General features: G+C 34.6%; 1 protein-coding gene across 1 annotated transcript; it reads left to right on the top strand.

Moving 5' to 3' along the window:
- Positions 1-1334: 1334 nt before the first annotated feature.
- On the top strand, positions 1335-18156 carry LOC132549394 (uncharacterized). Its single transcript, XM_060213321.1, has 3 exons — positions 1335-1469; positions 17747-17903; positions 18089-18156. Exons 1-3 carry the CDS (start codon positions 1335-1337, stop codon positions 18154-18156), a joined length of 360 nt encoding a protein of 119 aa, XP_060069304.1.
- The last annotated feature ends 9332 nt before the right edge of the window (positions 18157-27488 follow it).

The raw sequence follows: 27488 nt of genomic DNA, 5'->3' as shown, positions 1-27488 counted from the left end.
TCCATTCACTCAGTAATGTCGCGGACACGTCGCCTTTTGCGGCATGTGAAAAATCATGCGACCAATTCATATCTATCGCTCTGTTGTTTGAATATAAAACCATACCAAAGGCCAACACATACACGGGTCGTAAAAGTTACATTTTTTTTTTATATATGGAGTTCTGACTTCGAACACAGCAAAAAATGAAATCACGGATAGATAGACTAAAGTTCATCATACTGAATATTACAATTTGTAAGAAGAACTATTCATTTTTAATTTTTTTTAGAAAAGGTAGTAGGCTGCGACTACTATAAGCTGATAAATCAAAAACATATATCCAAATCACACCAACCACCATAACAAAAATGTACTAACTTCTTAGTCACATTTGATGGTTTGACGATCGCAATTTTTTTCAGAAATGGTTTTTATTTGTACAATGTAGGCATGCCAATGTACATTTTCGTTGCTGCAGCAACATAATTACACTGTTGGGGGTTTAGAATTTCAGTATAACAATTCACATTTTCGTCATTGCAATACAAGAATAGTATAATGTTAAATCGACTCTCCAGGCGTTCCAATATAATACTTCAAACATCCGATACGTCTGCAAATGAGGTGTTGAGAACTTTAACGTTTTAGTTTGAGTATGAAGTAGTTTAGTTGAAGACTTTTCCGTTGTTGTTTGGCCATACGACTGACGATGCAGTGTTTATGAGTGAGTCTGATTATATTGGCTTTAATGGCCGTGACAACATGATCCTAATGACTAGTTGACCGCTGACCATTGTAGTTGATGCTGTGACTGCTGTGACAATCATTAGGATAATGTTGTGACCTGTAGAATGGTAGAGAGTGTGTTTAGTGAAGTTCATTCTCGTGTCTTCTATTGCTGATGTTTTTTACCTGTGTGGTTTTGTTAGGCCGTTGATAGTTTCCTCCATTGTTGCTATAGTAACTGTTTCAAGGTTTTTTGGCCACCGTAACCACCCGCTAGTCCGTTATCTTTTTCAGACCATCGTATCATTATCCTTGACAACTGTGCGCAAACCGCTGACCTTAGCCATTCCCAACCTCATATATAGCATAAAGCATTAATATTTATTAATTGACAGAGAGAAATTGCACGTACGTTTTAACAAAGCGATCTGGGACTATTAATTACATCTGAGATGGTGTTAATGATCTGTAATTCAGTGACGATTGGCCAGCACTTACACATGCCTACGTAGGCTCACCTCACCAATTACAAGCACTATATAACAGTACCGAGCACACACCACTGTCGAACTGCCCTAGGAACATCGTAAGAGGACAGATACTCAGGAAACCGCATCATTGACAACATGCCAGGGGCTCTCATCAACACGATATTTGCCATTTTCATTTCACTAACTTTGTTAGGAGAAAAGATGTCCGGTGCTGCTCCAATGTCACAGTTTATCCCCGAGTCAGCGGACATTACGAATCCAGAAATGCAGGTAGGCATATGTTACCAATGTTTTCAATTTGTCCTTACTTTATTCCTGTCATACAAATTGAATATATTAGTCTAACAAAGTATTACTAATTCAACCAATTTGTAGTATTGGCCAGAACATTCACACGTTCTGGTTATATTCTTATATATTATATGCTATATGAGAAGTACGAACTTTATTGATAATTCAATTCATGTTGTGACGAAATCTACTCATTACTAGAGATACTAGTTAATTGATAGATATTTTTACAAAACAAAGCGTAAAACTTTGTCATTTTTTTTATTAAAGCGCATGATTAACTTTAACTTTCAGTTATATTTAATTGCGTTTAAAGAAAATTTCACCTTCGATATATATTCCTATAACCTTGCTATCAGGTCGAGACAAATACTTTAGAAGATTTCCATGACAATGTATATTTAATAGTACATTCCTTACTATCGCGGCGAAGCAAGTCGTATAAAAGATACAGTTTACGATGTACCAATTCTCTTGATGAATGTCATTTAGCAGTTCTGAAGGCGTCATAGACCATTCCTTCAAATGGTATGTAAAAAATAGTATAACGACGTGTTTATTGTCGTCCTTGTTACAAGGGGCACTAACGTGTGTTAAATGTTCCCTGTTGGAATTCTTTCCGGAGAGTAATTGTTATTTTTTCTGTTAATTAGGTTATATATCTTTACTAGATACTAGTCACACGGGAATATTTATGCTACACAATTTGAAAAAATCACCATCTTTATGTACGTTTTAGTGAAATATGTTGACGAATTATCTTTTATTCGGATCTGAAATTATACAATTATATTGGGAACATGTACTGAGGTTGAAGATTCTGTTAAATACATGTACTGAGGTTAAATATTCTGTTGGGTACATGTACTGAGGTTGAAGATTCTGTTAAGTACATGTACTGAGGTTCAAAAAATCTGTTGGGTACAAGAATTAAGGTTAGAATTTCTGTTGGGTACAAGAATAAAGTTTAAAGATTTTGCTGGGTACAAGTATTAAGGTTCGAAATTCTGTTGGGTACATGTACTGAGGTTAAAGGCTATAGATTCTGTTGGGTACATGTAATAAGGTTAAAGGTTAAATATTATGTTGGGTATATGTAATAAGGTTAAAGGTTAAATATTATGTTGGGTACAGGTAATAAGATTAAAGGCTAAATATTCTGTTGGGTACATGTACTGAGGTTAAAGGCTATAGATTCTGTTGGGTACATGTACTGAGGTTAAAGGCAATAGATTCTGTTGGGTACATGTACTGAGGTTAAAGGCTATAGATTCTGTTGGGTACATGTAATAAGGTTAAAGGTTAAATATTATGTTGGGTACAGGTAATAAGATTAAAGGCTAAAGATTCTGTTGGGTACATGTACTGAGGTTAAAGGCTATAGATTCTGTTGGGTATATGTACTGAGGTTAAAGGCTATAGATTCTGTTGGGTATATGTACTGAGGTTAAAGGCCATAGATTCTGTTGGGTACAGGTAATAGGATTAAAGGCTAAAGATTCTGTTGGGTACATGTAATAAGGTTTAAGGTTGAAGATTCTGTTGGGTACATGTAATAAGGTTACAGGTTAATGATTCTGTTGGGTACATGTAATAAGGTTTAAGGTTGAAGATTCTGTTGGGTACATGTAATAAGGTTTAAGGTTGAAGATTCTGTTGGGTACATGTAATAAGGTTAAAGGCTATAGATTCTGTTGGGTACATGTACTGAGGTTAAAGGCCATAGATTATGTTGGGTACAGGTAATAGGATTAAAGGCTAAAGATTCTGTTGGGTACATGGAATAAGGTTAAAGGTTAAATATTATGTTGGGTACATGTACTGAGGTTAAAGGCTATAGATTCTGTTGGGTACATGTAATAAGGTTAAAGAGTCCTGAGTTTAACTTGTTGAAATAGTTTTCTGTTCAGCTCCGACTTAGAAGTTAGATTTCCTTTTTTATTTTAAGATTAAACAGCAATAGTAGTATCTTTTCAATTTCAGACAGTAGAGATTTAATGTGGCATTAGTTTTAATTGAACGTAAATAATAGTTTTGAGTTACTCTCTCTGACTCTTACCTGATAGTTGTTAGATCCAGGAAAATAAGGGATGATACTGATACCAAAAGTATATTTCCTCTCTGATTTATAGCGGAAGGGTCAATAGTAAACATATTGATAGGACATGTTTATTGTCATCACTACATGTGTTTTAAATTGTTTAAAGCGAAAAGACAGCAGAAACTAATATATATGCATTTCCAAACACAAAAAACATTTTAATATAACGTAATCAAATTATACCTGATAATTCGCAGAAATCTTTCTATGTTGTGACGATAAGATCTATTAGGTAAATTAAGAATGCCTACAAAATCAACGGAAATAACTCCCCACGAAAATTAATGATTTAACTGATAACTATACATTGAGTGTATTATTACGTATTTGAGCAGTTGGGTATTTCACTGGTGACTTAGCGAAATTTCTAATTTAATAATTATTGATGTTCTTATACCTTACTTTATCAGGTGTAATCCTTTAGTGATCATTCATGACAAATTGTGCTGTTTAGGACAATAAAACATACTAATTGAAAAGCCAAGGTTTGTGACAACAGTTGGGAGTGAATTAGACAGATATTGTCTAGATAGATTTGCAAATGAGATACTAGATCGTAAAATATTAAGCGATGACCTTTTTAGTGTTTGCATTTGCCTTCCAAATACCCGAAGGACTTGGTGTCCATGAAGCGTCTGTGACAATGGCCTCAGATCAAACCGAATCAGATGTTCAATCAGCCTACAATTGGGAGTTGGTCATGTGGTAAAATATCACTAACACGATATTTTTGTTATCTTGACACCATGATATACTGATATTGTGACCTTCCACGACAAGGGTTGTTTATTATAGCAGGTTATACTGTTTTGTTCACGACAAAAATGTCTACTATCAGATTATCATTACTTGTTTTGACAAGATCAAATTACAAGGTATTTTAACACTTGTTCACAAAATATTTTGTTGTATTTCATATGATGTCATTGACAACTTCTTGGTCTTTCTCATAACAAAACATTTTATTGCTGCATATGGTCAATAAACACGAGAAAGTCATTAAAATGTCACGCCATTTCCTGGTTAAACTTCTTGTTTCTGGTTATATCTCCTCAATCTCCCAGCGGTGGAATCCCTTTACACTCCCCAGGAGGTTTATTGTTATAACAGAGATCGATCTTGTCGTCAATAGCAAATTACTGTTTAATCATTCGATCTGAATCTCAATTGGCTGGTATCTTCATTTCTGCTTCCTTATTCTCTTGACGGATACTCTATTTCGCACTTCATCTAGTAAAGCAGTTACATTACAATATACACTCGTAATGATGTTTAGTTAACGAGCATAACGCTGCCTTAGTGAGGAAGAGCTTTATCATTAGTTTTACCTTACAGATGTAATGCAAACATTTGAAACATAAAAAATATTGTAAAATGCTTTGGAAGAGGATATTTAATCCAATGTTATACTCATCTGTCACATTGCTACCCTGTCAATACTATTTTTGCATTAAATGTTGCCAAATAATTGGTACTATGAACGTCTAAATTCGTTTCTTTACTTTTGTATGAATAGTAAGTCGTGTGAGGCCCACTAAAAAGTTCCATTATATATCGTTCTATACTATCTTTTGTTTGGTGCCAGATCATATGTCATTTAGCCTCCTAACCGTCAAACTTTAGGTCCCTAGCATCACTGACAAGTCATAGGATGACGAAACAGATGCATGATTCAGTTCACTAGAGAGTCCTCCAACAATCTTCATTAACATTCGAACAAGCAGAATGAAATTATATAATTTACATGAAAATGACACCTTATATCATGTATGAAATAATTTCGCAAAATTCGCGGATAAAAGAGAATTATAAGCTCTGCTCTGTCAATTCGATTAGAATGTACAGGATAACATACCATTATCATTCAGCAGATGCCTTTTCGAAAAGGGGTCCCTATGTATTCTCTAATTTTCATCCTGCTAGTGAGACAAGCTCTTACGTTTTTATTGTGACTGATATATTTATGTACATTGTGAGCTGAGTCATTTAAATAACATGATCAAGGAAATATAGGAGACCTGTACATTACGTGTTGGTGCTGTTGTAAAGGTGAATCCCACAGGGATTGTCTTTTACGTTACGAGCTCCGTGTCACCAAGACATTGGATAACGGCCCTAACGATGTTACCTCCAGAGATGTAATATATATATACTACCTAGAGCTACCAGTGTAAATATACCACCAGTAATTAAACACTGTAGTTGTAACAATTGGGCGATATGCTAACAATAGTGTAGAAATACTACATAGGAATATATAGTTACTGGTAAGTGTATAATGATATTGTCATCTTGGACTGAACATTTACTACAAAGAAGATATCTAGTAACTATTATTTATAAAGGGTATATGTGTCATCTTGGAAAACAATAGCTTGGTAAAGTGTTGACATACCATCGAGGGCTGCGCAGTAACTAGTTGCATGGTGTATATATGAAATCTACACATAACGAAAATTACAAATTTAAAGTTTTTATTAATTTGTTCGATATATATATATCAGAAAATTGTCACCTAAATCAGTTGGCAATATATTGATTGTATAAGGACACGATTGAGAGAAACGTTTTAATGGGAATTTAGAATTAGGTAAAGTAGAGCAAATTAATTCAAATGCATCATACAGTTGTTTCTAGGACTAGTCAGTAAGCAAGAGTTTCAATTATAAAATCTAGGAGGCGACTGAGAATTATTCAAAGTGAGTACTCTACTATTGTTATTTGACTAAAACATAGCCTGCTGTCTGGGTCGAATAGCTTGTATTTATTCATTTATTTTTTTTTGTTTGATAAATATGACACAAATACAAAGTGGGGGAATATCGCCCATACTTTTCCGTCATTCTGGAAATTTTTATTAGTAGCCCCCCCCCCCCCCACCTCCCTCCCTTCCTCCCCTTCTCTGTCATAAGGTTGATCGTACCAACTATCTTTATGAGACTGCATTTTCCATTGCACGATCTTTTATGCTTATCATCAGTAGTTATATTCTTTCAAAGACATATTAACCAAGCCCAGAAATGGATTCTGTGGGTACTCTTTATACATCCATGAAATAGTGCTTATTTGGAAAACCCTGTATTCCGATACAGTACCTTTTATTCCTGTTGGTCAACAATAAGGTAGAATACTTTCGGCTTATCGCCGCTAACATCTTCCTGATATATTGTGACGCTGAAATGCTTGTAATGTACGTAGCTTGACATTTTGTGTAGATATTTGACATTATTTCATCCTAATACGTGTGCTGTAGAAAACAAGAATTTAATATCGACATTAAAATTCATGATTCCAAACCTAGAGTTATGAGTTTGATAAAGTTAGAAGGACGTGTTTATGATTTTACCTGACGGACAATGTAAAGCTAAAATATATATTACTTTTTTAACACCTTTGAGTTTTATTTCATGGTCAGGCATAAACTATATTCTTAATACAATTTTGCATCATCGTTAGCTTGATACATTACAAAGCTATGGAAGAGACTTTTAACATTTGTTTTTATTCGGACTGGATCTTTGTATCAGCATTGTATTGACTTATAAAGTAAAACGTTCCTATTCTCTACCACAACACCAGAAAAAGAAGGTGACAAGGCTCATATTTTATAAAATACTTGTAACCATGGCCAGACGAATGCATATGTACTATAATTCAAGAGTTGATACAAGTGGGAGGAATTTTCAAGACTATCTAGAACACAATATTCCCTAAAGGAAAATGTATTATTTTAGAGTTTAAATTAATTATGAGAACTTAACAAGTATTCAAATAAAATCCTGCTGTTGTCAGCTAATGTAATTAACTTGATTGGATATTTCTTTTTAATCTTATTAAACCCATTTTAAACATTGCGCTTATGACAAAGTTTCTGATATGTCGCGGCTTTCGGCGGCGACGAAACCGTCGTTCTATGCAGCTTTGCTAAAAACATATTTAAATTTTATATTAGAGTTGATATGTACTCCACAACTAATTATTATTGCGATATGTATCTGCATAAGATAATTGTGTTGCTCTTAGCCGTACAAACTATTCACAGTACTTTGTAAATACTCATCTACAGTTAAACACTTGATTTGATTAGTGTTTCCAATAACAGCAGTAATAATATAACATGTTAAAAACGGTATCATATGTATGAAATATGATTGGATTATACTCCAGCGTAAAAGATTATAACACCTTAGTACGCTAATATATAATTTTATCTCTCTACTGATAAGTTCCTTTTCACGAAACTTCAATTTAATGTGAGAACAAAAAGGCATGACATTACATCAGAAAATACTTTTCCTCTTTTTACAAAGACTTATCCAACGTTGTTAGAACGAGTGATCTATTTTGTTACTGCCGATTAATTCAGTTAAGTAGGCTAGCATTTTTAATGCCGAGCTGTTTCAATCTCCACAAAACTAATATTGTTATAATTACGTGTTGGGTGCCAACTATTGCATCCTAAATAACACTTCACGTGGTTAGTGTTTTGCCGTGTAAACGTTTTTCAATAACTCAAGGAAAAGTACTTTATCCCTAAAAACAAGCACATGATCGCAAATTCTACAAAATTGAGACCCTGAGCAGCGCTGACAAGCCCTAGAATAATTTGAAGTTTTTATGTACGCGTGCCTTCCTTGCACATTCTTCAACATTTTAGGCTGATGATGCTAATGTGAACCTCCTGAGGACTGCAGTCAAATATTGGCACGATTCAATATATAACAAACTTTAGACCTTTGACATCAATAATGAGTCCTAGAATAAATATGAAGAAAAGAAAGATTAACACTGCGACTCCTAAAAAAGGACCAGTGTTCCGAAAGAGAAAGTGTCTTTTGCTTCATCGGCAAGACGCGCCATGTACATCCTGCAATCAAAGTAGGCAGCGTCGCATTAAAAAATGATGAACAAGGTAGATAATACCGTCAGGTATACTATCGAGGATCAATTACGTCTTGCTTCATAGTGAACATGTCAACCAGTATTTATCATTGGCGTTCAGATTTGATTCTCTCAAACGTAATAAAACATATCTTGTTGAAATTCATTTCGGAGAGTTCGTCGACATTGTAAAGATACAAACAGAATAAGATCGTTAATCTTTGTGTTACGTTTTTGCTTTTATCTATATTTCCTTATATACTTTAAATGTTAAAGTCTCGTGTGAATATATGAATACTTACCAGAGATGTATCTTTATGTTTAATAAGTACAGTACTTTGTTGAAACCTACAATGAGGGTTTTGTCGATGAAGCATAAAGTGCTTGCTATTCCGGAACATCTGGTTCCATGTTCCTAGCACGTTTCAATGGGTATCCGCGAAAATCTCTTTTCCTCATATTTTACATCGGATAAAAAATTAAAATATGACTCTGTTGACATATCGTTCGCTCTTTTATTTGAAGGAAAAGTATTTTTTTTACATGAATTGGTCTAATTTGAGGTGAACTTGATTTTATGCTCGAAATGTGTTTTAAAGTCCAGAATGGTGAGATAAAATATATTGATTCACCAGCCGGTCGATGTTGAAGTTATACTAATAAAAGTTGTGCATTCTATTGTTACCGATAGTAGATATAAACACTAAGTTACCAATTTTTCGACGTGTATGCTCTTATGAAAACGGTCTTTAGGGACATTGCAGTGGGTCATGGGATCCAAAGGATAAACACAGACTGAGTTTAATAATCCGACAAGTAAACATTATATATGAACGTCATAATATAGATCTATAGATAAACTCACCATACTGAACACTTATGTATACTTGCACCCGATGTCGTCTAACGGCTTATTATTAATGAAGTTTCGCATCAAGAGCTATGAAAATTTGTAACGTATCTACAAAGAAACAATAACACATAGACAAATATCAAATATACGTGATTTAATTAAAAGATTCACTGATACATATCCATACAAAAGTCTTTATTAATGCAGTAAAAGTGAACATGACCATCAACGCATTGTTTAAATCAGTGTGTTCAGATTTCTCAACATGAAATTTTTACAAATTACATCCTTGTCACATGTACATTTCCTACTTGGATTGGTGTATACTATTTAAGTCCAATCAACAGCTATGACATTTCTGCTTCCCGATGAATGAGAGGTTAGCGTATAACTTGAGTGCATGTGGTTTTACGAGAGGCTGCAAAATGTTCGTCTAAACCTTGTGTGACTGAATCAACTTTATAGTGCAACCACACACTTAAGCATACCGCCAAAAGCATCTAGCAGGATCTTTTATCCGGTCGAAATATACTTTAAAAGGACAAACCTATTGCTGCACTATCGTTATGCTGAATGTTAATCCTTTCTAATGGGACAAAACCTCGACTAATAAGAGGCAGTATCAAGGGAAGATCTTTAGAAGAGAGAGAAATTATAAACATCTCCAGTTTAGACGTCACCACGATCATACAATGAAGTAGCAGGTGCAATGCAGGACATTATGTAATTACTATTCAAAAGTAACTTTTCAGTTGGCGATAACATAGGCTTTTATGTTGATTTCCGTCATATCACCAGATACGAGTGTTTTTGAGGTTGCGATATCTTCATATAGGCCGATGTTAAACTGCTTCCTCAAAGAATTTACTGCAGAACGTCCACGTGCATGACGTCCCCATCGGTCGCATTATATAGCCAATGGACAAACCTCAAGTACACTACCACGAGGCTGAACGTCCAATTAGTAGCTGGCATTTTTTTTATAAGCATTGCTATTTCTCGGCTTGGAGACTGAACCCGAAGCCTTCATAAATGGGGCGAACACTCAACAACATGCCAATGTTAATTCTGGCAACCCGGTCCCAGTGTGACTCTTGCAAGTTTTTTAAGTCTGTTTCGGTGAAGATCTTAAGCGAGAGACATCGGCGGGTTATCTACAAAACCAGTAGGTAGGTTAAGATTAGGGCTTCTGTGTCGTGGTGCATTAGATACGACACTTTGTCACTGGAATAAAATCACGTGTCGTGACTATGTCGTGACGGAGCCGTATTCTGTTCAAATCCTGGCATACTAGTCCTCTACCTAGTACCAGCATATTTCCTGTCATACGAACTTTCTATGTTATTTTCTCAGCGACCAGTAGTTTGCTGGTAGCCTTACTTTGCCTATTTGATAACAGATCAGTTATTTACACTTTCTCTTTCTATCGTGACTCAGCTGCTTACTGAATATATCTTGATTTCATCCTTTTCGAGAACCTCTTTCTGTAGTTGTTCGCCGGAAACGACTAATTGGCGATGGGCCATAAAGCAATACAAAACAACTGTGAAAGGAGTGGATCGATGTGGATTGTGTTAAATATAGTTTCCGTCACTCAAATGGCTTCTTTGGCTCATTTGTCAGAGCCAATCATGAGGGACCCATGCCGAGAATCTGGGTTCGATTCCTGTACGGGCCACTCTACAGGAATGTGTACATCTCTTTTCTTTCGCACAACGATGGAAATACCGAGATGTCAACAGAATCTCAATTCCAATTCATATTGGATCAAGCTAGGACAAAAATCGAGAAAAAACGGAGAACCCTTAAATAGTACAAGTGAAATAAGACTTGAGAGTTTACGTTACACAAAAAAGCAAACAAAGCAATTATACCTATTTTTCCTAGTTTAACGATACCTAGTTACAAAACTCCATTTATTCGGCTGCCGAGTAGCTGAGAGGACCACTTATACAATAGGTTTCACGAGGAATGCATACTTTTCAAGTATCGGTATGTCTTTCTTGTAGAATTTCAACTTAAAAAAGGTAGTCGTCGCAGACTAAGAAGAATACGCTACCCCTCCACAACACCTATCTTACTCTTAATGTCGGTTTTAATTACCCGTTCTTTGTTATATCTGTATTTTCCATTTGTCAAACATTATGCCAAGCGCAAAAAATCTTATTTCATATACAATATTGAGGAGCCATATGCATTCAATACATTTTTTTCAAAGTAACAGTTAGAAATCATATGAAGATATGTGATAAAAATGTTGTTGCGCTTGTTTTAATTTATATTCTTACTAGCTTTAACTTACCTTTTCCCAGTATTTTTGTAGCGATCAATATTTTTTGTCTATCAAGAATGCCGTGCCATATCCTACCATATACGATCAATCAAACAGTGAAAAAGCCGCTGGTTATCGCCACAGTGTCAGCCATGTCTATCTGACTGCCGGACATAACCGTCATACATGTTCGTCCTTTCTGAGTAGAGCTTGTCAGTTGATTATTGCTTGTATATACCAAAACGCTTAACGTATCCTGTTCATTCCATACTAAACGGTTTCATCTCTCGATTCAGAACCTTACGGGATAAAACCTTTATTGACTTCTGTCCATTTTACTCCACTACTATTAGAATCTGCATGGTGACTGCCAACGTGACCAGGACATTAAGTAAAAATTCAATTTAAAGTTATGGCCATATAACCCCTTGTCGACTGCACTCGATAAAACCATCCAAGGTTAACGTTAAAGCAGTTAGGTCAACATGTAACAATTAATTTAATGTCAACGTATTATAACCGCCAGTTAACCACACCCTAACGTAGTAATTTTTTTTCAATTGGACGGCGATGTTGCATATCAATCAAATGCGAACATTATACATTCATCGATCAATTAAACAATAGGCTTATTTGGTTTCGCGATGAATCATATGTGCCGATGGGACACCAAACCCATGCCGTATCGTCAACTAAAAATAACACGATAAAATCATCGTTCGACTTAACATAGGAGGTATGTACCATGTCTAAACTAAATGCCAACTCGTTAAAACATCTTTCCCTAGACTGCAATGGCTTGTCATCTGTGTATTATCTGGAATGATGTTGGAGCCAAATATAAATTTAATATCAATATTCAATACAGCAAAATATTGTATGAATCCACCCTCCAGTTTTCTGTATATGTACATAAAGCGCAAAGAAATACAACCAAATCAACTTTACACATTACACTTTTCATAATGCATTCACATTGGCAATAAATGCAATTTAACAACTGTTTAACGATTAAATAATTACAACACTTTAACGAGTTTCTCTAAAATGCAAAAGAACTGAAAGCAAATGTAATTAATTTTAGCTTTATATCACGCTTGTTTGTCATAAACATCTGTGTTGCAATGTCAGAATGTTGAAGATATATGCGCATAAAAGAAAAAAACTGCTCCAATCTGCTGCTCATTAAAGTATTCATGAAAAAATACATTGTGGCAATGTCACCATTCCAATGACGTTATGTTAACACCATTATAATATCAATGGGAAATTTATTTCATTTTGAATATATACAATAAGATGCATGTGAGAAGATAAATAATTATTTTACTTACATTTGAAAAACCATACATTTTCATAAACCATAGAACAATGGCGAGTTTAATTGCAAGCAGGTGGTGGCGTCACTTTGACGTCACTGAGTACGCCATGGCAACCAATTAACAACAAGAAACAAACTATATTTTCATTAACTGTTTGCGAAAACATGGCACTTTACACTAACATTCAGATGCCATGAATGTACATTTAAACAACGTTTATTGAATATGTAAAAACATCGCGCTTTTATGACCGATTAAGTAATGGAAAGTCCGTATATTCTTTGGCAAGCTTTATCACTATGTACAACGATGGTTAGGAATTCGGTAATGGAAATTATGAAAACCGTTCGTATTTCTGTAATGTTAATGGTAAATTCCATTTCAATAAAAGTAGGGCAAAACGGTTTGAACAAAGTAAATGTATATGGAGGTTTCTTCAATGAACAAGGATGATTTAACCAGGTGTTACGAAACGATAAGCGTTTTCTGTTTCACCAAGGCAACCTTTTCCTTCCTACAAGAGAGCAAGGTAAACAATAACGGAACCTAAAGGCATACTAACGAAGACGTCCAATTAAGTATTACACAATACAAAGAACCTTTAATAAATATAAATCGATTGAAAAGTGTATAGGTTGAAGTATAAATGTACAGTCGACTGATAGTTGTGCAGAGCAATAGAAACAGGCAGACGTTCAAATACTTATAGCACAGATAAAACTGTTATAATCTTATATAGATAAATACAAAAGGGTTACGCTAAGCACAGAATAATCAATTTAATTATGAAGTTATCTGCTCAGACAAATGGCTATTTCCATAAACATGTTAAGTTGAAGAAAGAGCTGAGCTTTCCGCGAGTTAGATGACGAGATAAGTTAGAGGTGATGTCGGCTTCCGCGAACGGCCTCCGACATCTTAACGCTGATTTTTGTCTCCATGGAGACACGGCCGTCGCACTGATTTTACACGGAATACATTTGTTAACCTAACAACTCCAATACAGTCATTCATGTAGTCCTTGTAGAATTCCCGACGAAACACCGGCCATTTTTTTTAGCACAGGAATATGTACTTCACTGCTGAAAGTGATGGCCACTATCGTAGAGAAGTAAATGAATTATTGTCGCCGATCTTCATCAGTCTTCATTTCAATGTCACACAAGCAGTCTCTAAGGTGCTAACCTTTCGAAAAACGTATTTCCATCTCTTATGACATTATTTCTGTTACTCTATCGAATTTGACCATTTATGACTCCTCAGACGATATTTGTACAACTCCGTGTTAAACACAGGACAATGTCACCACACGTTTGTCACTTTTAAAGCTTATTTGGCTCTACTGTATCTTATTCTGAATTTGTATGAGAATCTGCCACTCACTTATGTGTCTCTCGGATAATGTAAAATCATTGGATACTAAATTTAATTCCTGGTAAGAATCATATAAAAAGACAGGCAAATGAAAAGCAACATTCATTACTATTATAAAATAAAATTGGATGCAGTACAATTTATATTTATATATATATAAATTACATTATGCAACCAGTTGTTTCGTCCTTCTTGGAATTGGCATTATATCATTTACCTAATTTTTAAACATCTCTGTTTGATGTTAATCACCTTATTTTTTAATCCTGCGTGCCGCTCGAGGAAAAATTAATTCGGCCAAAACAAATGTAAAAAAATCCACTATTGGATATTTCTAAACGAACACCAAGTACATGTGATAAATTATGACATGTGTCATAACTGAATCAGATATATGTCGACCTTGACATTTGAGTTAATAAATTTGAAAGCCATAAATTTAGTAATATACTGATTTTAAAGAAAGCTAATATACAGCAAATTTAATATTTCTGACTTTTCTGGGTCACCGAGAAAATATGTAAAATGTAATATCGACACTCGCAAGTGACACAACCAGAACACTCGTCCGACATGTGTCAGTATTGCCAAAATCAGATGAACAGTGTTCAAATTTAGACCCGGAAAAGTTCCTCAGACAGACAGAGTCCTATCTAATATTCCCCTCAAACGCGTTTCGAACGGAATGAAGATTGACGGTAAACCTCGGTAACTAATGTCCACCAGTTGTATCTATTACCTGCAAACACTGAAACTGTACAAACGGCCACAAGTCAATAACATTTTCAGTACCAAACTGAATCATACTGCTTGTTCGTCCTTCTAGGACTCGTCAACGAACATATTCTGATTAATTTAGCAAATGATTCAAACACATATGTAGACTTATTGCTATAAGCTGCATATTCACCATATAAAAACTTAGATCGTCTCGCTTACATACAGCTTATTGTCAGCTGTTATTAAATGAGTTTATCAAGCCTTTGATTTAAACCTGGCGTTCGGTTGTTGTACGTGCTTATTGTCTAAACGACTCCACCGATCCACATTTGATGTCTCGCTAACAGATGTCATAATTTTCTGTCGGCGCTTCCCTTAAAATGAATTTGTTTAGTACCTTATTTATAGTTCAAAAGAAATTTAAGAAAGACCACTTTAAATACGATAGAGTGTAACAAGATTTATTTCCAACGTAGCAGCAAATGTGCAGTATGAGTGACCTTTTTAGTTACCAGCTAGCTGTTAATTAAATGGTGAAAAGCACAAAGCTGTATCCAATTAAGTAACGTTGTAAAAAACCCTGAATGCATTTATCCAATCTCCAACAAATTATACCTTACGTTGTATAACAAATGGTTATAATGTTAAACTCAACCTAAAGACACTATTATTTAAGGAAAAACAAAGACCAAACACATTGCTCGTACAATTTGTGATAACAATTTGTTTCTGGTCTTCAATTTAGCAGTATTAAGGCATACTATATATAATGCCCGTAAAACATTGGATCAGACCAATACTATTTTAACATAAATAGTTTGGTAATTGCTTTGACTCCAAATGCAGTGCTAATAAGCATGTGCAATCATCCTTTTTTTTTTTGCAAAAGATTTCTAGAGAAGATCCGTTAAATTTTCATTTTCCAAGTTTCGAAATTACATTTCAATAAGCGCAGTATTTTGTTCTTTTACTAAAATGTTTAGTTTCGTTCCATTTTCTATTGTTTAGCGTCAAAAGCTAAGGTCATTTAAGGACGACATCTAAATGTATGAATTTAAGGCATTTGTTAAGTACATGGTTTAGGGAGCCGCGATGTGTTTAAGAAAACCTCCTTATGGTAAAGCTGAGCTAGAGACGGCTTAATAGTGTAGCCACACTGAAATGTACCGCCAAGTAAGACCCAAAAAGTATATTAAAACTTTATCACATTACACTGACAATAAGGGATCCAGTTCGTTACATGGTTATATAGATATGTAAAACGCAAGGAATAATAACTACAATTTTCAAAGGTATATCTTGGTCAGAAAACAGAAACCTTTCACAGAGGTGCCAAGAAAAATGCCGTAGGAAAGACAATACGAATGAATACATGAAGACAAATGATAGTTTAGAAAAAGGAGAAAAGATTAAAAAAAATAGCATCTTACGATCATGCAACGGAAAAAACAGGTATAGTTCTGACGCCTTACTTGTAGGAACAACAACAAAAACAACATGTGAACAGGAAAGTAAAAGGAAAATAAGACCAGATGTTCCGGAAGAGTAAGCACCTTCAATACGTGTAGTTAACACTTGATTAGCCACCATATCATTCCTTGTATTCCTGAGTAACATTCAATTTTTGTTCAACTTATTAAGATACTGACCACACGTCAGGTCCAATAATGTAATACTGTCAGAAGATACCAATGCTTCAGTTCAAAGGTCTTATTCCAAACTTAATAATTGTTTGCGAGTTTAATGAACTGAGCAGATTGAAATCTGCGATTTACGTAAAACATGTTTTTCTCTTATTCGTTAATGTTAAAAAGGATTATTATCACTGATATTTTCACATAAAGATTTGTGTAGACTTGCTACAAACATTTTATTTGATAAATATTTTTTAAGAAAGGAAACATCTTTACTGAAGGAGACTCAATGTTCAGCTGATAGGAAATTATATTCCGTTACCAATCATTTTACTACCCTGTATATTAAAGTAATATAATTTGCGTATTTGATTTCAAATACGTTGTGATTTAAGTATTGTTACGTCTCCGATATGATAAAATTCTTTCGAGAATTATACGGCAGAATTGTATAACATATTCCTAAATATTAATTTGTGAGTTAGTATCGCCGTACGTACCGTGTACGCCTTAAGTTGTTTATGTTATGTAATTAATATTATCACCATCTTCATTCAGGACGAGCTGTATCTGTGTATCAAATCACACAACAGCCACACAAGTAGATTTTTAAAGAGACAAACTTTACATGTACGCTAGCGCCAACATAATGAACTTAACTGCATCATATATCTATTCCGTCCTTCAATGACTCGTAAGTGATGTTAAAGCCTCATTTTGAAGCCAAGTAGGCGACCGAGGAAAATCTAAAGTGATTGAAAGAAAAATCGAAATCGAACTTGAGAGGTACATAAGCCTTTAAAACCTATCATACAATAAATTTCGCAATGTTCATATATCATTTGATAAAAACGACAAATACATGTGTATAATCTTAATTTAATGATTAAAAAGTGACAAGCGTTTGACGGTAAACACAGGGGACTAAAAGTTCACTAGCAGTGTATTGATTGAGGTATATTTCTCTAAGTGCATGTATGCTTTCTACTGTGAGTTTACCTTTGTGCCATAAAATAGTATTAGGCGAGCATTTTATTTTCTTAAATCTAATAGAAACGAATATTTAGATAACAAATGTCTCACAACTTTTATTTGTCAGAGTCTGTTGGTAAACCAGGAACTAAAGCGACAGATGCTAGAGAACTGGCAGTCCGAAAAAGAATCTTCTGATGCTGATAGCACATTTGGAAGATCCGGATGGAAGCGACTTCTGGCACAAAGACGACTGGCTGAACAACAAAAACGATCAGGCAGAGGTAATTAGATAAATGAGTAAATCTAATTAAAGGATTAATACATCAACCCATTTATATTTCAAAATAATGCAGTGAGTTAATGCTAACAACAAATTTCTTATTTTTTTAGCTTGATCTTTCAAATATACAATTTCAGTCAATAGAACAAAATGCACTGCCATAATGATTTTTCATTTTTTTTTCAGGCGGTGTTGCACTCTGTTTATGGAAAGTTTGTCCAGCAGGTCCTTGGCTGGTATCTCAGAAAAAGTAAAACACCTTGCTTAGAATTCGACGAGTAAACACATGACTTTACTTCATCTTGGAACGCAAATGTGAATCAGTGCGTATAGAAATTTTCAGCCGTTGTTTTCGGTAATCTGAGAACCCAAGTATCTAGTATGTTATGTTAAACACCGTTTCATAAAACAATGCGATATTGCTATCCGACCCCGAGTTAACGAGCAAAAAATATAATACCTATATATGTATATTTCGTAATATCATTCATACAGAGAGAAATAAAATATATGTGATTATGTATCGAGGCAATTCTTGCTGTTTAATGCGTTTTTATTGCTTTTGAAATGACAATTCTTGCTTATAAATTGTCTGATGTACGAAAGTATGTATGCCCAGACGCCTTTCCATTAAAGCTGAGATAAATTTGTTACCATAAGTACTCCAAAATACCTCAAAGACACGGGATACCATAACAACAGTTACGAAAAGATCGACCTAAGTACTATTACTTTATTGTGGCATCTGATAAAAATGAAAATCTATTATTGATAATGTGACACACATCCTAATAGACATCCTTCACTTGAAGAGCTCCAACTGTTTTCGCAATGGTATATGTATGGTGTCATCATACAGTAAAGAAATTAAGAAAGAACTGCAGCATCCTGAGGAGTAAGCTTCTTCTGTTGCTACATAAAAGACAGATTTTTCTGCGTCGAGGTTTTTAATAAACGGTCATTAGAAATAAGATCGACTTAGGATGGTTAGATACATTAAAAGCAAATTCAAAAGTTGGCCTTCATACCGCATAGGGAATATGTCAACATTTTAGATACGCAGTTACCTTGAAACAATCTCTTGATTGTCTTTAGTTTGCATCTCCGAGCCCCATTCAGTAGGTTCTGTCTGTCCCGCCGTGTAAATATACTTAACGAAATGTAACATCAGTAAAATGACATGTAAACAACATAAGTGAGAGAAAGGACATATTATTATATTAAGAAAGAGGAAACTCGTGATAAGTCAATCGAAATTGACAATTTTATTCATACATTGCTTAGGAATTAGTCTTCAATGTTAGCCTTAATGCATTTATATATCGAGGTTCACGATCGATGTTAAAAATCTGCAGTGTCATCAATATACGCTAGGGAAGATGTGTTCACGACTAAAATAAAATGTCCTTCTACTGCTGTTCTAAAGAAAAACCTGCCGTTGATATGATTATACAGAAATCAAAGACAGGATTAATTCTGAATGGAATAAAAAGACATCATCGGCGACTGTTTACTGCAGTCAGTTTACCAATCTCGACACAGCTATACAGGATGAGAAGGAAACTGATCAATAAACATTTATAGAGACCAGTAATAAAATTTTCTCCAAAAACAAAGTCGTCTCGTGATATAGGAGTTTATAAAATAACATTAAATAAAAGATTACTGCATGATTGATGTGATATAAAACAGTCGTCAACACTCAGTCTCTACCGATTAGGTTACGTTAAACGTAACAGGTTTATAGTCGACATAGTTTTCCTCCGAAGATGAAGGGATATATTCACAGAAAAAACACGAGATTCAATTTTTTAAAAATCATTTCAGTTATTTAAATTAAAATTAAAATTTAACAGCTTCATATAAAAAAATTACGGATGAAAATTACAAGGTTATTGCGTCATATTTCCCTATATGTAAAAGTTGCCCGATCGAATGTGCACACCATATACACTTTACTTAATAATACTCTGGGCTACTAGGACCGAACCATCAATTTCATTCAGCTAAGTGCATCTAGAGTATCAGCACAAGCAAGCACTTCATCATTCACCTGCGTCGTTGTGCAGTTACCAACAATATGGTGGTATGTTACAATCATATCCAAAATTTAATTAATTAGAACATCGAACAAAAGAAATATTAACACTGAGACTCCTGAAAAAGTACAAGGAGAATAAGACCAGGTGTTCCGTTAGAGTAAGTATCCTTTGCTTTATCGACGACATCCGTCATGTACGCCTTGGTCGATCCAAATAAGTAGTGTCACGTTATGAAATAAAGATATACAACAATAGAACCAACAGGCAAACGAACGAGCATTAAATTAACACATTCAGTTTATGTCATTGTGAAATCTAGAGACCTATCTTTTGAATATATAATTTGTGAGCCTTGTACACTTATACGACATGGTTTACAAGAAGAGCGATAGTGAAGTATTAACCTACAAAATACTTTTACCATGGAATTATAAGTCATAACGGAAATGAAGATGGTACTCCTGATTACTACTGACAATGCTAAACGACTGACAGCGTTCAGATTACTGAAGTTTGGGAGATACAATACGCATGTACATATATGGTCAAAACAAATGGTCTTTCTGTCTTGTCAACTATAACAACTGCTTTCATTTTGTATAGAATTTTCTTTATGGTTGGATTTGAAATAAAGATTACATACCTATATTCTTATCAAAATAGCACTTTTAGGCCTACAACTGTCCGTGGTATGCTACTGAGGCCGGATAGAAATACATGTGCATGACTTATGATGTCGTCTTGTTAATAAGCTACTGGGAAAACAATACAAAATAAAGCGTATAAAGAAACAAAAGGCAAGTTTTAGATGCTAAAAACGGGCAGTTATATTAACGAGTCCAAATTCCGCTCTGGAAACTTAATTTCATTCAATGGTTATAAAGCCTAACAAGTATTGAAAGGTCCTTTCATCTGTTCGTATTTAAATCCGAAGAAGAGCATTAATGAAATGCTTAAACATGTTAATAACTCCCAAAAGTTGTACCATCATCATTTATCAAAAAAAATATATAGCTATGCCATGATAACATACGATACCTAAATTGGAACAGATCCCTTGAAGGTGATCCATAGAGTCGAAATTACTATAATGTAAGAACAAAACAAAAATATTAACAAAAACAAAGAACAATTTGACGTGGTAAATATCATGAGAGGTGTTCGCAGGGCAAATATAATCTTGTAAAGTACGAACGTATAGCGTCGTATCATCATACGTCCGGTCAACTGTTAAAGGATATATAAGGCAACTATTGACGTGTAACGATTTACATGGTTCAGTCGTTAATATGGAAACATTTCACTACATTTTCTGTTATTGTTTCGTTCAGACACATTTAAGTTGACTTCATGTTGACATTTTTGACGCACACGAGAATGCTAAAAAGTCTCGTTAAATTCGTACAAAAATCCGCTCTAAACTAAGTGATGGTCCCTAAGGTAGTAAAACACGATTTAAAGGCTCTTCAAACACAAAATATGGCAATCAGCAATACTGATTTGAAACTATCGCTCTCTTAGGAATTGGGAAATTTATTCTTCCATATATCATACTCCTTCTGCAGACGATTTGTCATGTAAAGTGTCCACATTTTTACAACTTACCTGAAATAAACCTCTTATATTTTTGATGACGCCATGCACCACTGTTATAAAAAAACATGTTTTAAGTTATGTGTGAAATGTTTTATATTACTGTTCGAAGGGGGATTTCCGTTTGTGATAAACTTGCTACAACATGTTTGTTGTTGCCAGACAATGCACTGAGCCAAAGTCACGAAAATGATACTTTGTTCGATAAACATTGAATCAGTCTAGGACTCTCGTTATCAGTATAATGATACCAGTTGAGGCATATTGCTACTGTTTTAAGCTTATATCCATGTAGTGTGATATCACAATTAAATTGTCCATTAGATACATATGAAGTAAAACCTCAAACAATTTGATAACCGTTTCGAACACAAAACTTAATATATTTGATGGTTTTCTGTTTAAGTTAATGCCAATAGGAGAAAAACAAAATATATTAACATGTCAAAATAATCATCATCCAAACTCAAATTCAAAAACTATTACAAAATATGAACAAAAGAATTTTTTTCACGAATATTCCCCAAAAAAGTACAAGAAGAATGAGACCAGGTGTTAAGGTAGAGTAGGCTTCTTCTGCTTCAACAAGGATACCCGAGTGGTAAATTAGGGTTATCCAAGTAAGTAATGACATGTTTTCAAATGTAAGCAAGGTAAACACTAACGGAACCTTGCTGATGTTTAACTGGAACCAAACAAATATAGACCTGAGCCAAATAAGTGAAGCAAGATGCTCATATCTTTGACGTCCGGAAACCATGACATGACCTTGGCAAAAAGAGTACCATTATGAACAAGGCAGTATTCTACCGTGTGTGCCGCTTCTAGGTTATAAAACAGTTATTGAAAATGGACTTGCAGAAAACACAGTGAGGAATTCGTTGAAAGCCACTTATTCAAACTTGGCTTAATGGGATGCCGAAAGCAAAAGAGGATATGAATAGAAAGATATTTAAGGATTAATCACTGCTGATGTTTCACAGGAAAAATGGACATGTAATAATATAATATCTTCTAACCTCAAACTTCTTATGATTACTATCCTATCATTGGTGATGTCTCATTTCCTTTTTTAATTTGATCATTTCTCCTCAGTTGAATCAGTTTAGTTTTATTTTGTTTAATGTCCTACATCTTCGATAACCAGGTACGTGATAAGTGCATGTGAGGCTGTGTCAGCTTGTTTTGTGATTGTGCAACTTTATAATGCAATACAGCAATGAAGTGTACTTCCGAAGACCCCAACCAGGACATCACACCCGGTGTTGATAACGGACAGAGCAGGAGTTATACTAATACAATATTAAATGTTAAACGGTGAGTATTAAAAAGACATTTTATAGCTTATAGTACGTCGTGGTCATGAGACAAAACACAAAACCTTCCACATAGCGACAAATGTTTAACTGATGGCCAAACGTGAAGCATTAGGGAAAATATGTTTGTTCCAACAGTCGTTTCCTATATAGTAAGGGCAGCATGTAAAATCCCGGTATTTCAGGGAAAGGAGAGGATATTTATCGGTGAATAAGGAGACTTCTTGCCTATCATAAAAAGTTGCTATTGTGTGGTCCCTCTTATAGTTATCGTGAGATCCTCGAAAGTTGCGTTGACCATTGAGGACTCAAAGAACTGTAAAAACCGTAGATAGTTGGTGGCCTCAGTTGCTTCAGAGATCACCGACGAACCATAGTGACGAAAACCTTTATAATGCCGCTTGATTGGTTATTTGTTTTTGCTGTATCCATTTTGAAATTTCTATGGAAAGGTGACATTCACGAGCAGTTTGTTATGTAACAGTTTCATCAATCTGGTGTCTTATCTGTGTGTTTTTATTTCTGAGTATGTATACCTTTCTACCTTAATATGTGAATTGAAATTAATGTTTTCCCATTTGTTTTCCAACTATATAGTTAACCAGCTTTGCAAAAGCGTGAATAGCCAAGTACGAGTTTCTTCCCCTGTGCTGTACAATTTGACATAAATCGATTGGTTTTCTGACTAACACTTCATGGTATTTTGTATATAAAAATAAAACAGCGCACCTATTGGAAGTATAAAGCACTCATTATTTGCTTTATCGTGTACAAAGTTTATCAGTAAAAATATTTACAATGTTTAAAGTCCGATCGATTGTTTAAGAATACACGATTAATCCTTCGTTCATGATGTAATTCAAAGCATTAACTTAAAATCGATCTTATCAGCAATGTTACATTGATAAACGTCCTATAAAACATTATTTGATGATTTGAACTTATTTTTCCTTATAGATTTTCTCTTATGTTGTGCAATAAGTCAATATTTGAATTCTGCACCAATAATCCAGGTTTATTTCAATTATGTAAAGAAGGGATTAAATCAGGAAAAAATGATTCGCCCCGTGGACGACCGCCCTATCCGAACAAACATCAATATTCCATCATAGAAAAACTGAGCAGACATCATTACGTCTATCAAACAAGAATATATTATATTGAATAAGTGTGACAACCGTAAACATTTCCTTTATCAACGTGACATTTTAAAACTCAGAAATGTGGGTTTGTTAGTAATCGAAATCTTTCATGAAAATTGTATATCGGAAACAAGTCTTTGAAAATCTAATCATCTGCGACGTGTAAACACCATATTAAGATGATACGTCTACATATGGTTAACGTTATTAGAAAATCAATCCAGATGTGCGAAACATGTCTGTAAATGTCTGCGATCAGACACTTAGAATTTGGTAGTAAAATGAGAAAATCCAATACAATGGCTTGGCATGTTTGACCAAATATCAATCCACTGTGTTCGTAAATGCAGAAGAAAAAGGCAGTTTCGTAAATATAATCTACCGTCGAATTTGACTTCTACCGGCGCCAAACGAGGGACTCAAGGGACTTAAACTTGAACATTCATTCCTTGTCCACTCAGGTATCTATCACCAATAACATTTAACTATATCATTTTTCGAACAATGGAAGTATATTTTTTTATGTGATGACATATAATTCAAAAACAAAGCATGCCCCACATCGAACCCCCAGAATTTAATCAAAATGCATGCAGTGGTTATTGAGAAGTGTATGTCATTTTGTTACGACGGACAACCCCGGACAGAAGGAAATTGTCATAGGTCATTAAAAGTTTTATTACATGCATGACAACTTCCTCTCTCACATAGCATATACAGATTGCACATAACTCATCCTAAAACTGAATATCAAGAACCATGTTTATGGTTCTAGTCAAATGTTCATTTCATTCCCTTACCTGATGAAGCAATATTATTCTTACATTGGTATTATTTTGTTGGTTCTACTTTAACTAATTCTATATGTGTATGTAAAAGGTACGAGTTATTCACTTATGTGACATTTGTATAATAAAAACGACAAAAAATACCAAAATGTCAACAAAATAATAATCCAAACTCAAATTCAATAAAACTGTGAAATATGAACAAAAGAAAAAAATACACAGTGCACTCGAAAAAGTACAAGTAAAATAGGAACAGTTGTCCCGGAAGATCTTTAAAATAGCAGGTGGTTGACCCTGCTGATGGTCTTTACCTAGAAGTTATCCATTCATAGTGATGGCTTTATTAACATATTCTTATATGGACAGGCATACAAAAGTCTAATTTGAGTCACATCATCAATAATTTCATCACCTCCCTAAAAGGTCACCAGGACTAGTTTTAGCCGAAACCACTTTTCATAATATTACAACAACATGGACACCTAATAGTCCCTGTAAAGTCGAATAGTGTCTGTTACATTCCATTACATGGTCGTTGGAAGCAGCTAAAATTAGCTTCCTCAAAGTTCAGATTTTCATTCGGGAAAGTTCTGTTAAGCTCCATATTGACACCCTTACTAATGACATCTGGTCTTGTTGCAGAACCTGGGGTATCGAATCCACTGCCACATGTTAACACTATAGGTTCTGGAAACTCCTAAAAATCCTAGACAATAAAAATGCACCCTGCGATTGTTTCATCTCTTTAGAACTTATCGGTGAAGTTACTGTCGTAAAATGTCGATACTCAGGAGGCAATTGTGGGAAATTAGAATTAAATTTCCCACTCCTTTTACACACCGTTGTTAATTCAATACCTAATGGTCTGCTTCCGATTGCGCGCAATATGTCAGAACTTAACAAAATACAAAACAGAGTTTTCAACAGATGCAGATTTATTGATTAAAAGAATTTTAAAAAACTGCTGATAATATATCAGAAACACTTATCATAAATGTACAATTGTTTGAATAAATTTACGCAAAGGAAATCAATTTTGGCACTACGAGTACGCTTTCACATTTGACAGAAAAACAAATATATTTATCTGTATAGTCTGAAACAGCATTGTAACAAGATGTCAATCAAGTGACCGTCGGAACTTGAAATCTACACGGCGTTCGATGTACAAACAAAGGAGTGAACATAAACACATTGACACAACTGGAAGTACACCGACTAGCGCTTTACATGACACACAATGAACATTGTTTATTGGAGAATATACGTTTGCTAACCACAAACATTGCTTTGATCCGATATTGCAACAGTGAATCATCAACAGCAATACTGTTACACTATATCCGCTGTCAAGTTAACTAAAATAAATAAAACATGCAATTGATATTCTTATATTTTGCAGAATGTAAAATAACTTTTCGGTAACGATTTGATTATGCAACCTACAGTTAAGGTGGGGCAAGTCATTTGTGGTTTAATTGAAAGTCTGTGTGGACTTAAGGTCAAATAAATCAACAAATTTTGTGTTTTTCCTGAATGTCACGTCATTTTGCACCCTGTTTTGAACATTTGTTAGCACGCGACGTCAAATGACTACATAGGCTGGTCGAGCATTTGGGATGCTGCAAGCAGGACAATCACAACGAACTGCGACTGCACACTTCAATGTGTTACAGGGTGTCCTTTCTCGATTATGGAGAGATCTCGATCGGGTAGGCCATGGTGTACGACAGCCAATCAGGATCGTTGTTTATGCAGTCTGAGTGGGCGAAATCGTTTGCAATTCTGCTACATTGTTAAAGACTTCTGCCAAAGCTGATTTTTTTGCACGAACAGTGAGGAATAGACTTCACAGCTCTGGTTTATTCCCCCGACTCATACGCCTTCACCGTATCGCTCGGCAGCATTGGGCAGCTGACCATTTGAATTAGCGAAAGTGTAAGCGGCCACGTCTCTAAGTGCAAAAGGCGTAAAAATAAATTCAACCGGTATTGAATTATCTTGAAAACAGTGCAAATTAAAACCTGACGCAGATATTTTGTGTAAGTTGTAACAAAAAATACATTTAACTGTAGAAAATAGAAGAAACCTGATTCAAGAATTGCAATAATTAGCTTAATTTTGTTAAATTTTATTAGCGTACACAATGTAAAGGACAACGACTCTGATAGAAATTGTCGGAAATCAGCGAAAATCGAACTTGGCTGTATTTGCTGTATTCCTGGAGATGATCATTTACTCAGAGATTGGAATAAAATCATAAAAATAAAAGAAAAAACATTAAAACAATTCATTGTCCTGTAATGTCAGATAAATGTCACAGATGCGGAATGTTTATTACTTTCTCTTCCTATAAAGTACATCAAAGCACTGAAGAGTTCCAGCATTTGAGAGCAGCATAAATAACACTCGGAAAATATTCCCTGAGTATGTGTATTTAAACTCGACAACTTTCATCCAAAATAATAAAAGATGATTTGTGGAAGTAGATTTAAGATTTCCGGGTTATTAAAAATATTTGTATTTATTTGGTGAAAAAAGTTGGATGACTGGAAATCTGACTGATAATGTTATGAATAATAACACCCACATTTGACTGTGCATTGCTTTAAGTGATTTATCATGGTAAATGACAATCAGGTTGTGTGATATACGGAAGAAGTTGCGCCGGTAAATATCTCTAAACAATTTTCATGCTGCTCCAT

This window comes from Ylistrum balloti, unplaced genomic scaffold, assembly GCF_031769215.1.
Source record: "Ylistrum balloti isolate Yb309-2 unplaced genomic scaffold, AGI_CSIRO_Ybal_v1 Utg370056, whole genome shotgun sequence".
NCBI lineage: Eukaryota > Metazoa > Mollusca > Bivalvia > Pectinida > Pectinidae > Ylistrum > Ylistrum balloti.
Note: the sequence above shows the minus strand (reverse complement) of the source record. Positions and strands in the feature narration are given on the sequence as shown.